The sequence below is a fragment of the Dipodomys merriami genome, unplaced genomic scaffold, assembly GCF_024711535.1.
Source record: "Dipodomys merriami isolate MVZ:Mamm:240054 unplaced genomic scaffold, mDipMer1.0.p SCAF_1, whole genome shotgun sequence".
NCBI lineage: Eukaryota > Metazoa > Chordata > Mammalia > Rodentia > Heteromyidae > Dipodomys > Dipodomys merriami.
The window spans coordinates 122,213,899-122,226,272 of NW_027202270.1; the positions used below are offsets into that span (position 1 = coordinate 122,213,899).

Sequence of the window (12,374 nt, forward strand, 5' to 3'; positions counted from 1 at the left end):
GTATGAGTTAGACATCTTCAAGAATGGAGATTGAACTTGGCTTTGTGCTTGCTCAGCTGCCACTCCACTTACAGTTTGGCATTTTGCTGTTTATCTCTGAAGATGGAATTTTGTGCATTTTTCTGCCTTGGTTGGCTTTGAGCTGTGATCATCCAGGTCTCATTATAGGTGTGAGCCACTGGTCTCTCTTCTATCAACACACATACACACACACATACACACACACACCTTTTTTTCTTTTTCTTTTTCTTTTTGCCAGTCCTGGAGCTTGAACTCCGCCTGGGTGCCAACCCTGAGCCTCTTTGTGTTCAAGGCTAGTGCTTTACCACTTACTTGAGCCAACAGTACCACATCTGGCCTTTTCTGAGTAGTTTATTGGATAAGAGTCTCATGGACTTTTCTACCCAGGTTGGCTTCAAACCATGATTTCAGGTCTCAGAATACTGAATAACTAGGATTATAGGTGTGAGACACTAGTACCTGGTAGTATTGTTAGTTTTTAAGCTACTGATTGCATCAGTGTTCAGAATCATTCGTTATCCCTAGTCTAACAGTGAAATTAAACTAATAGAGATTAGTGTCTTTCTTTAGCTCTATATCTGATTCAGGTGTTCAGATTCTCAAATGCAGTACTCTTTGTATGGAGACAGTGCAGCATTACAGTAAAAGCATGAGTTCTAGACCACAGAGTTTAGGCTCAACATTTGTTACTTAGTGACTATGAGCTTTGCAATTTATATGTTAAAATTACTTGAATACTTGGCTTAGTATCTGGTATATGTATAAGTACTCAGTAAATGAAGTAGTTGTCTTTAGAAAATCTTTTTCAGAAACCTGAATGATAAAATGGAAATTTAATGGGTTAGTACACTAGCTAAACATAGCTTTTATGCTTTGGTAGTTTTAACTATGAATAAATGACATTGCTAGTGATTCTTTAAAAATTTGGACCAGTTTCTAACTACCATACTTAATCCTTCTAATAGGCGTTTTTTGGTATATTTGATTTTTCCTTATTTGTTTTATTTGCTTTAGGTCCTAGCTCCTCTTCCTGGAGGGATTTCACCACAGACAGGTGTCATCATCCAGCCTCCACAAATATTATTTACAGGAAATAAGACTCAAGTTATACCTACGACAGTGGCAGCACCCACACAAGCACAAGCTCAGATAACTGCAACTGGCCAACAGCAACCACAGGCCCAGCCTACTCAGCAGCAAGCTCCATTAGTGTTACAAGTTGATGGAACTGGGGATACGTCATCTGAAGAAGATGAAGATGAAGAAGAAGACTATGATGATGATGAAGAGGAAGATAAAGAGAAAGATGGAGCTGAAGATGGGCAGGTGGAGGAAGTAAGTTTCTAGTGGCAGACTTGGAAAAAGAAACTACTCAGTCATGTCCAGTTTAACTGAGAAATTGTATTTCATTTTTTCCAGAGGCTATTTGGTGTCATACAGTATAAGACTTTTTGTTCTGTATGTACTACCATTTTTAAACTGTCCTGGCTATATTTATCTTTAAAAGAAAATTGTTTCACATAGCTGGTAATTAAAAAATGTATTTATACCAAGTTAAATTGTATTAATAAGGATAGAGGAGACACAAGTCATTCTAAAGCTTTGGCTAATATATTCATAATGGTAGAACAGAACAAGTAGATGTGGTCAGTCTTTTACTTTAGTCATTAAAAAGGCAAGACAACATTTGAAGAGAGAGGAAACTCACAAAAACTCAATGAGACAGATTTATTCTAAACTTTTTGGTTTTTTGGTCATATTCTATATCAGTTTCTTAATCTTTCCTGTTCTTGGCATCTTTCTGCTTCTAGAAGCTTATTGATGTCTCTGTTTTCTCCATAGTCCCAGTTTAGTTACTTTTGCCCAAGATGAAACTTGTCCCACCACAATTTTTATCACTCGTTGTGTGCCTCAGCATAAAAAGTGGCCTTCTTTTTGACCGTATTACAAAATAATTTAAGTGTTTTTAAAAGTTATTAAATACTGACTAAATACAAATGAATATAAAAAGTTTCAAAATAAAAATATCCTGGTATCCACCATCTAATTAATTTTTTTTAACTGCTTAACATCTCCTGATAAGTATATACTGATAAGTATATCTATGTCCGTAAACTTAGTGTTTATCATTAACTTGCTTTTCTACAGTGAGATTGTTTTCCTTAACAGTATACTTTTTTAGCTTTGCTTGTCCATTTCAAACATATAAATGGAATAATTCTTTATGTATTTTTCTATATGTTGGTTTTTTTGCACCCTAAAATGATATTCCTGAGGTTTTAGCTGTTGTACATAGCTGTAACTATTTTTACCTATATACCATAATTGATTTATCCTTTTTCTGATCTAATGGCTATAATTGTTACTTTAGTTGTTTACTGTTACAGTTTGAAATATTCTTGTGTCTGTCTTTGGGGGTAATACATATAAAAGAATTCTCTTAAGTGTTGTATGTAAACACTAACTTGCTGGATCCCAAGGCATACAAATTTTTAGCTTTATAAGAATATGCCAAATTATTGTACAGATTACATCTTTTCTTACCTTTTCTTTCCTTTTCCTTTTCCTTTTTCTTTTTTTTTTTTTGGTCTGGTCGTGGGGCCTGAACTCTGGGCCTGGGTGCTATCCCTCAGCTCTTCAGCTCAAGGCTAGCACTCTACCACTTGAGCCACAGCGTCACTTCTGGCTTTTTTCTTTTTGCTTATGTGGTGCTGAGGAATCGAACCCAGGGCCTCATGCATGCAAGGCAAGCACTCTACCATTGAGCCACTTTCCCAGCCCCACATCTTTTCTTATTTAATGAATAATTGTTGAAAATATCAATATATCTTCACCAGTTTCTGCTACTGTCAGGTTCCTTAATTTTTACCAGTTTGGTAAATAGAAAATGGCCTCATTTTGGTTTTAATTTCATTTCCTTAAATACTGATGAGTTTCAACTTTTCATATATTCACTTGTTACTGTATTTTAGTATGTGAAAATGCACATTCAGGTCTCCTTCCATCTATTCTCTAAATATTTTATTTTTTTGCAGTTCTAGGGATTAAACCTAGGGTATCATGAGTGCTAGCTAGGAAAACTCTGCTGCTGAGCAGCCCTGTATAGTTTTGATTCTTTTTTAAGTGACACTTTAAAAAAATTTATTCATTACTTTTCCGCTTTTTTTGTTTTGTTTTGTTTTTTTGGGTCCGGTCGTGGGCCTGAACTCTGGGCCTGGGCGCTGTCCCTCAGCTCTTCAACTCAAGGCTAGCACTCTACCACGTGAGCACAGCGCCATGTCCGGCTTTTTTCTTTTTGCTTATGTGGTGCTGAGGAATCAAACCCAGGGCCTCAGGAATGCAAGGCAAGCACTCTACCACTGAGCCACCTTCCCAGCTCTACTTTTCCACTTTTTTGCTGGTGGTTTTCACTTTTTTGCTGAGTCATTATTGACTCAGATACCTTCCTAATGTATTGTTAATTCTAATAGTTTTCTTGCAGATTTTTACATGTTTTCTGTGTAGATGATTATATCGTATCTGAAAAATGGCAGCTTTTATTACTGGTTAAATTTTTGAAAAATGTGGGCGCTCTCTCTCTCTCTCGCTCTCTCTCTCTCTCTCTCTCTCTCTCTCTCTCTCTATATATATATATATATATATATATAGCTATAAAAGGTATTTTTTGACTGAATAGGTGTAAGAATGAATATAATCCAGGGGCTGGGAAGATAGCTCAGTGGTAGAGCGCTTGCCTTGTATGCATGAGGCCCTGGGTTCGATTCCTCAGCACCACATAAGCAAAAAGAAAAAAGCCGGAAGTGGCACTGTGGCTCAAGTGGTAGAGTGCTAGCCTTGAGCTGAAGAGCTGTGGGACAGCGTCCAGGCCCAGAGTTCAGGCCCCACGACCAGACCCCCCCCCCCAATTTTTTTTTTTTAAATAAATTGATTAGAAATGAAGAATTAAACCAGGCAGGTTGCTCACATCTATAATCCTAGCTACTCAGGAGGCTGAGATCTGAGGATTGTGGCTTGATGTCAGCCCAGTCAGGAACGTCTGTGAGACTTACCTCCAATTAACTACCAGAAAAACTGGAGTGGAGCTGTGACTCCAGTGGTAGAGCATAGTCTTGAGGAAAGGAGCTTAGATTCAGTGGGCAGGCCCTGAGTTTCAAGCCTAGGACTGGCACCAAAAAAAAAAAAAGAAAATTAAAGGAAATGAAGCATCAGGTGTTTGCTTTTAAGTGTAATATTTGTTGCTAATATTTTGTGTGTATCCTTTTATCAGATGAGAGTTTTCTTTTTTATAATAAGCGAAGAACTTTCTTTGGTTTAAAACTATAAATAAATTTGAATTTTTTTCTTAAATACTTTCAGCAATTATTAATTATATAGTTTCTTACCTATAGTCTGTAATTAGTGGTGAATTTCAATAATTGGTCTTTGAAAAGCAAACCAGTTTTGCATTGCTGGAGTAACACAACTTAATCATTGTGTATGATTATTCTTGTAAATGTGTGTCTTCATTCAGAGCTTTATATTTATATTCATGTGTGAATCTGCGATTTTTCTTTTCTCATTCTCTTGCTAGGTTTTCACGTTAATACCCTTACTGGTACTCCTTACTTGATGCAGTATTGTTTCTTTGTTAAGTTGTTTTGTTCAGGTTAATACTGCCCTAACTAGAATTTCTTGATAAGTCTGCCTGCCCTCCCTTCCTCCCTCTCCCCCTCCCTTCCTCCCTCTCCCCCCCTCTCCACCTCTCCCCCTTTCCCCCTCTCTCCCTCTTCCTCCCTCCTCCCTTGCCCACCCTCCCACCCACTCTCCTTTTGTGTATGTATGTGATTGTGTGCACACATGCAAACCTGAGTGTGCCAGTCTTGTGGCTTAAACTCAGCCTGGGTACTGTCTCTAAGCTTTTTTGCTCAAGGCTAACTTCTACTTGAATTGCCTCTCCACTTCCAGCTTTTTGGTAGTTAATTGGAGATAAAGAGTCTCACTGACTTTTGTGTCCAGGTTGATTTAAACTGTTGTCCTCAGATCTCAGGCTACTGAGTAGGATTGCATGTGTGAGCCACTTGGGTCTGGGGCAAGTATTTCTTTCTTTTTGAAGTTGTTCTGATAAATTAGTTTTTTTTTTTAAGACTATCTGGATTTTCATTGATGAAATTAATCTTCATTTTTAATTCACTAAAAGAAAGTAAAAGTAATCTACAAAGTAGGAAAAATATTAGCAAATAGTTTTTTTTTTTTTTTTTTTGTCGGTTGTGGGGGCTTGAACTCTGGGCCTGGGCGCTGTCCCTCAGCTCTTCAGCTCAAGGCTAGCGCTCTACCACTTGAGCTATAGCGCCACTTCCGGTTTTCTAGTGGTTTATTGGAGATAGGAGTCTCATGGTCTTTCCTGCCCGGGCTGGCTTTGAACCACGATCCTCAGATCTCAGCCTCCTGAGTAGCTAGGATTACAGGCGTGAGCCACCAGCGCCCGGCAGCAAATAGTTTTTGACAAGAATCCAGTGTCTAAAATATATAAAGAACAGCTCAACAATGAAAAAACAACCCCAGAATGGCTAAAGAGAAATACAACTGCTCATACCTGGAATCCTAGCTGCTTGAGATAGGTAGGCAGAGGTCAGTAGGCTCTTTGAGACCAGCCTAGGGAAAAAGTAGGACCCCATCTCAACCAATAAAAAAAGCTGGGCATGATGGCATGGCTTGTCACTTCTAGTTACATCGTTGGCATAAAAGAAAGGTTGAAGTCTAGATCAGCCTGGAAAGAACCTGAGATCCTATTCAAAACATAACTAAAGTGAACAAACTGGCATTGTAGCCGGTGGTATGGTTGTGGACATAGGTCAAGAGTTAATGTGAGGTCCTGAGTTAAAATCCCACCACTACTGTTGAATGAATAAGCAAATCCAAAAGATTAATAGACATTTTTCCAAAGATGATAGGCAAGTAGCTCACAAGTACATGAAAATGAAAAAGATGTTGAGCATCATTAGTCATTAGAGGAATGCAATACCATAGTTAGATGCCACTTCATACCTAGTTAGATGACAGTAAGTTAAAAAGAAAGTAAATGTTGGTCATCTTATGAAAAAGGCACAAAGTCTATATTTTGTATAACTCCATTTATATGAAATGTCCAGAATTGTAAAGACATAAATTAGCAGATTGGTTCTTGCCTGGAGACAGGATGGAATAGAGTGATTGCTTAATAAATAAAAGTAAAATTTCCTGGGACTAATTATTGATAGTTGCATTGTGAGTGTTGCCAGTACATCTGAATTATACACTTTAAAAGGGTTAGAATGGTTACTTAAGTGAATTAAACTGTTAACTCAATATACTTTTTCATTTAAAAAAAATTTTTTTTTTTGGGTCCGGTTGTGGGGCCTGAACTCTGGGCCTGGGGTGTCCCTCAGCTCTTCAGCTCAAGGCTAGCGCTCTACCACTTGAGCCACAGCACCACTTCCGGCTTTTTTCTTTTTTGCTTATGTGGTGCTGAAGAATCGAACCCAGGGCCTCATGCATGCAAGGCAAGCACTCTACCACTGAGCCACCTTCCCAGCCCTTACTTTTTCATTTTACCTTGAGTTTTCACCTTATATTTTTTCAAAATTGAATAAAAGAGTATATGTTTGCATATACATGTGTTTGAATTAGCATAGGCCTAGACTTAGTGGCCTATTATTTTCTTTTCTTGTATTTTGTCCAGTCTTTTTCTCCATTTGTTAGGAATCTGAGTTTTAGCTTTTGTCTTTTATCATAAATGAGTTATTTGAGTCAGGTTTTATTTTGACTCTTAAATTGAGATTTTTTTCAGTCTTAAATTTTATGCTTCTGCCATAACCATCAAAATGATGGAAATGTTAATTTGTATTGAGAGAGCTCGTCCTTAATGTGGAATCCCAAGCTCAGTGCCAGTCTTTTATGTTGCCCTCTTCCAGTTTCACCAATCTGCACTTTTATTGTTACTATTGTCTCATAAAAATTTCTGTTTCCAGGTTTATTTCTTAAGCAGTTACTGTGGAAAATTACTTTCTGGTGCTAATGCTAAAGAATAAAAGAAATAAAGTTGAACTTTTACTTGAAGTTATATTCATTCCTTAACTATTCTAATTGTATTTAATTTCTTGATGAAATTAACATTGGCAAACCTAGAATAGAAATTGATTAGTAATAGGTTTATAGTGCATATAAATATATATTTGGCACTTTTTCTTGAAGAGCATATTCATTGTGTTTTTATCATTAAACACTAGATAGACTACATAGGAAATACGGTTATAAATTCTCTTTATTTGTAGGAGCCCCTCAATAGTGAAGATGACGTGAGTGATGAGGAAGGACAGGAACTGTTTGACACAGAAAATGTTGTTGTATGCCAATATGATAAGGTAAGGGTTTCATCTTCAGATGACTGAAATGATTTGTTGAAATTTCTTTCTTTCTTTCTTTATTTTTTTTCCTGCCAGTCCTGGGGCTTGAACTCAGGGCTTGGGCACTGTCCTTGAGCTTCTTTTGCTCAAGGCTAGTACTCTACCAATTGAGCCACATCACCATTTTCAGCTTACTCCATTTATGTGGTGCTGAGGAATTGAACCCAGGACTTCATGCATACGAGGCAAGCAGTCTTCTGCTAAGCAGTATTCCCAACCTCATCTTTAAACCGGGCAACTGCTTCAATTTTTTATGAAATAAATGATAAATTGTTACGGTTTTCATGGACTATTTTCAGTAGTATGAATAAAACAATTTCTTACCTTTATAAAATTTGAAAAACAATGAAATGGAGAGGGTTGTAATCTTTTTTCCATTTAGAGATTGTCTTTTAACAGCAATAATTACCTTCAACTACTCAAATCTAAAAGGTAATTGAATCTCTTTTTTCCTTGTTATTAAGAGGAACTAGGACAATAAACAGCTGAAATCCAATGAATGTTAGGTTTTATGAAAATCACTTAAAAGTTATTTAACTGTCGTACTTTGATACTATTAAGACCATTTAAAGTTTTATGGGAATTACTGGGGGTGGGGGTGGAGGGCGGTGTTACTGTTATTTTGTGCTGTTACTAAGGCGTGAAGGCTTGAACTCTGAGCCTCTCACTCTTGCTCCACTTTCTTGCTCATAGCCAGCATTCTACCCTTGAGCTATGTTTTCATTCCACAATTTTTGCTGGCTAATTGGAGATAAATCTTTCAGGTTGTTCTGCCTGGACTATCATATCATCAAACCTCAATCCTAGCAGTTTTCTGTATAGCTAGGGTTATAAGTGTGGTACCTGTGCACTGTCCCTGAGCTTTTCTGCTCAAGGCTAACACTCTACTACTTGAGCCATAGCTCCACTATCAGCTTTCCAGTGGTTTAATTAGAGATAAGACTACAGATTTTACTGCCCTCCTGGCTTTCAACTGTGATCTTCACATCTCAGCCTCCTGAATACCTATAATTAATTTCAGGCATGAACCATTGGCTCCTGTCTGTATTCTTAATGGTGCTTTTTTCCAAGATTATTTTTTTTAAATAGTTATTGCATATAATCAAGATATATAATTGGAGTACATTTTGTTTTTTAACACTAATTTGTAACATCAATTTGCATTTTAAATTCAGTTTCAGCAGAGGTCCTTACCAAATGCTGAAAACTTAACGAGCAATTTGATCTTGTTTGAAATCAATTTATTCATTTAGCAAATAGTTTTTGAATACCTAGGACTACTAGACAGTTCTGAGCTCTGGAGCTGTAGTCATGAACATGCAAAATTTGTCCAGCATGAAACTTAAATTTATGTTGCTTTTATATACATGAATATAATAGGTAGCTATGCTAATTGTAAACAGATCTATAGGTAGAATGCTAAACACAATACAATTTCTTAATTAAAAAGTAAAACCAGGGGCTGGGAAGTTGGTTCAGTAGTAGAGTGCTTGCCTTGCATGCCTGAGGCCCTGGGTTCGATTCCTCAGCACCACATAAGCAAAAAGAAAAAAGCTGGAAGTGGCGCTGTGGCTCAAGTGGTAGAACGCTAGCCTTGAGCTGAAGAGCTGAGGGACAGTGCCCAGGCCTAGAGTTCAGGCCCCTCAACCGGAACCCCCCCCCAAAAAAAAAAAATAAAAATAAAAAAATAAAAAAGTAAAACCAGACCAGTTATGTTTACAAAATTAAGTCAATGAAGTTATTGAGAGTTTTATAAAAGCATCTGCTTTTGTGCATTATGCCTTTTGAGTGTTCTTAATTCTCTGTATTATGAACCTTAAAATTATGTGATTTTATTTATACACATACAGTAAGTGTGTGAGGTTAATATTAAAGCAGATAGCAACAAATCTTTGTCATGAAGTTAGACAGAAATTGTGTGCAACCAAATTATCCAAAGCACAATTTTGTGATAAAAATGTAAAATTCATCAGGCAAGAGAATGATACTGAATAAAATTCTTTTTTAAGGATTTTTTTATTGTAAGGAAATGGTTGTGTGTTCCTTGCATATAAACTGAACAGAAAATACATTAAAGATTAAAATTGGTTTGGTTTGCTTCTAGATACACTAATGTTTTAAGCTAATGCTGAACAATAAAGTCTTAAAGTGTTCAGAGGTCTAATTTTAAGAATTAGATTGAATACTTCAATCTAAGTAGTAGGGTTGATTTTTCAACCAACAAAAAAAAATAGTAGTGTGTTTTATACTATATTAAATGAAGTTGAATGTGCTTTGAGTCTCCATGAATTTTAGTTTAATTTTAAAGTCTAATCTTTAGGATTTCAATGAGAGTCAGTTTTAGGGAGATTACAGAAAGGATAAAAAGGTTTCCAAATGCTAAGTCAGAATCTTAGTTAAATGCTAATGATGTGACACAGTAAGTAAATAAGGACTGTTAGAACACTTGGTGAAAATGATATAAACTATAGAGCCTTCACCTTTATAGGTTATTCTGTTTTGACATATTTTTCATTGGGAAGTTTGAGGCCTTCCTCCTTATATTTGGAACACTCCTTCATAAAGGAAAGTAAATGGATTGCCGCTCAAATTGCACTTTTCACTTTTGTTCAAATAAAAATAGAGCTTTAACATTCACATGGTTAATAAGAGGTAAAATACAAAAGATACACAAGGGAACTGTCCTAAAAAAAGAATAATTTAATTTACAGTTCTCTACTCCCTACTTCAGATCAGTTGAGCAGACATTTTGAACAGCTATTTGCCAAGAGTATTACCATAGAGAGCGGCAATGGTAGGAGAAGCCATGGACTTTGAAAGTCAGATCTCAGAAAATTTCTTCAGTGTACACACCTAACCTACATTGTCATATGAAAACTTCCATGTTGAGTCTTATAATCATTATAAAAAGTTTTAGCAAAATAAATCATAATTGGATTACTTATAAAAAATTAACTACTTTAGTGAATACATATAGTGTACTGTATAAGAATACTAGTTATAAATTATTTTAAAAAACCCATTTAGTGAATGGTTATATCATAGAGCTGCAGATCCAATATTAAGACAAACTTGTAAGATTTTTGTCTTTTTAAAATTTGTTTTATTGTATCTTACATTCTCTTAATTTTGTTTTGGTTTAGATACACAGGAGTAAAAATAAATGGAAATTTCATCTCAAGGATGGCATCATGAATCTTAATGGAAGAGATTATATATTTTCCAAAGCCATTGGAGATGCAGAATGGTGAAGAGTTGTTTCTTTTCTTTTATAAATAAAACAAAAGAAACTTAAAAAAATTTAAAGTGGACGGTTTGAAACTTGGACATATATCAACCAAAACTTCACTTCTGCATGTCCGCAAAGTGCAGTAGAAACAAAGCTACTGGAACAAAGATAGACCTTGACGACATAGACACTACTTCTAACTGGCAAGCCATGGAACTGTAGCACCTGGGATACTTGGGGTGGGAGGGAAGGGTTTTGTGTAGGAGAACCATAATTGTCAATTTTAAATACAAGAACCTGCCACTGGTAATTAGCATGTAAAGCTTTGTCTATATACCTGCCTCCAACTTGGGCTCAACCAGAAGTTACTTGTTGGAATGAATTGAAGAAACTTCCCTTTTGATAGATTGAACTGAAATTGCTTATTGTATGTGGTTATATTTGGTAAAAATTGCGTGTGAGCTTTTTACAAAAGGGCAAAATTATGGTGTTGAATTTTAATTCACTTGTATAAGGAAACAGTTTAAAACACAGAATAGGTCTTAAATATTTTTACTTGTTATTCTCCCTCAATAATATATATATACCTCTTTGCTTTATGAAACATCTATTTAAGATGTACAGGAAATAATAAGTGATCACAGTTTGAAGACAGTTTGACCCAGAAATGGATATTTTAATTAGGTTTTCATACTTGTTAAATGTAATTTGAAGACTTAGGTCTTATCTGAGTTGAATGGAATTAAAATGGCAACTTTAATTTCCTTACTAAAAACTTGTTTTTTTTTCCCCCATACTTCAAAATGAAACCCCAGATTGACTCATCAAGAATATATTTTTATTTCCCAATGGTACCATCTAGTTAAATATTAAATAGACATGAATATATGGAGAGTTTTCTTGGGTGGAAGTGTGTGCTTACATATAAATATCTGGTCTTTAAACAGTCAGATGACATTCTGTACATTAAAGCATAAGGGCAGGTAATGAGGATCTGAATTTTTATTAAAAAAATTTGGTAATTATAGAAGTTTCTTGTGTTTACTAGTAAAGAATTTAAAACTATTATTTTAATTTAACAAAGTTTTTAAAAGCAACTTTGTAATTGAGGGGGGCACGGGGGTGGGTAGAGGGAGGTGGGCCACTAAGTACATATTTACCTCTTTAATTGGGTGGCCCTTCCTGGCCACTGATAATACAGACTCTCTGGCCACTGATAATACAGGCTCCAGTTTGCACATTGGAAAAAAAAAACAGAAATTTGACTTGTATATTAAAAATAATAGAAATTTAATATGTATATTAAGAATGGGTAGCTCTATTTCTGCAATAGACTCTAAAGAACAGTGTGGCATTGCTGTGTTCAGTGTGAATCAGCTGCCTGGGAGACCTGCAGCAACGCTCACCTCTACCTTTTTGTTTCTAGTAATAATTCTGCTTTCCACATATTTTGACAAAATTCCCATTTTTTTCATATATATATATATATATATAATATTTGTCTTCCATTTTTGCCTTTAGTTTGCCTTTATGTGTTTCTAGAAGAATCAGATAAACACTTTATTACCAAGGAGAAAACTGTGAGCTATTATATAGTATTTCTTACTTTGTTTTAACGAAAGTCGTCAAATATTTTCAACAAAAAGCTACTTAATTTTTTATTTTCCTTTTTTCTTTTTGGCTTACTTTCTGCCTCACTTACC

General features: G+C 35.6%; 1 protein-coding gene across 4 annotated transcripts in view; it reads left to right on the forward strand.

The window, feature by feature from the left end:
* Positions 1-11,701, forward strand: part of Gtf2a1 (general transcription factor IIA subunit 1) — a 35,137-nt gene extending 23,436 nt beyond the window's left edge. For all 4 annotated transcript variants that reach the window (XM_070028471.1, XM_070028478.1, XM_070028483.1 and 1 more), the window contains 3 exons: positions 1,036-1,356; positions 7,311-7,400; positions 10,586-11,701. In XM_070028471.1, the coding sequence (XP_069884572.1) occupies positions 1,036-1,356; positions 7,311-7,400; positions 10,586-10,693 (519 nt within the window). In that variant the 3' untranslated portion in view covers positions 10,694-11,701. The remainder of the gene's footprint in view (positions 1-1,035; positions 1,357-7,310; positions 7,401-10,585) is intronic.
* The last annotated feature ends 673 nt before the right edge of the window (positions 11,702-12,374 follow it).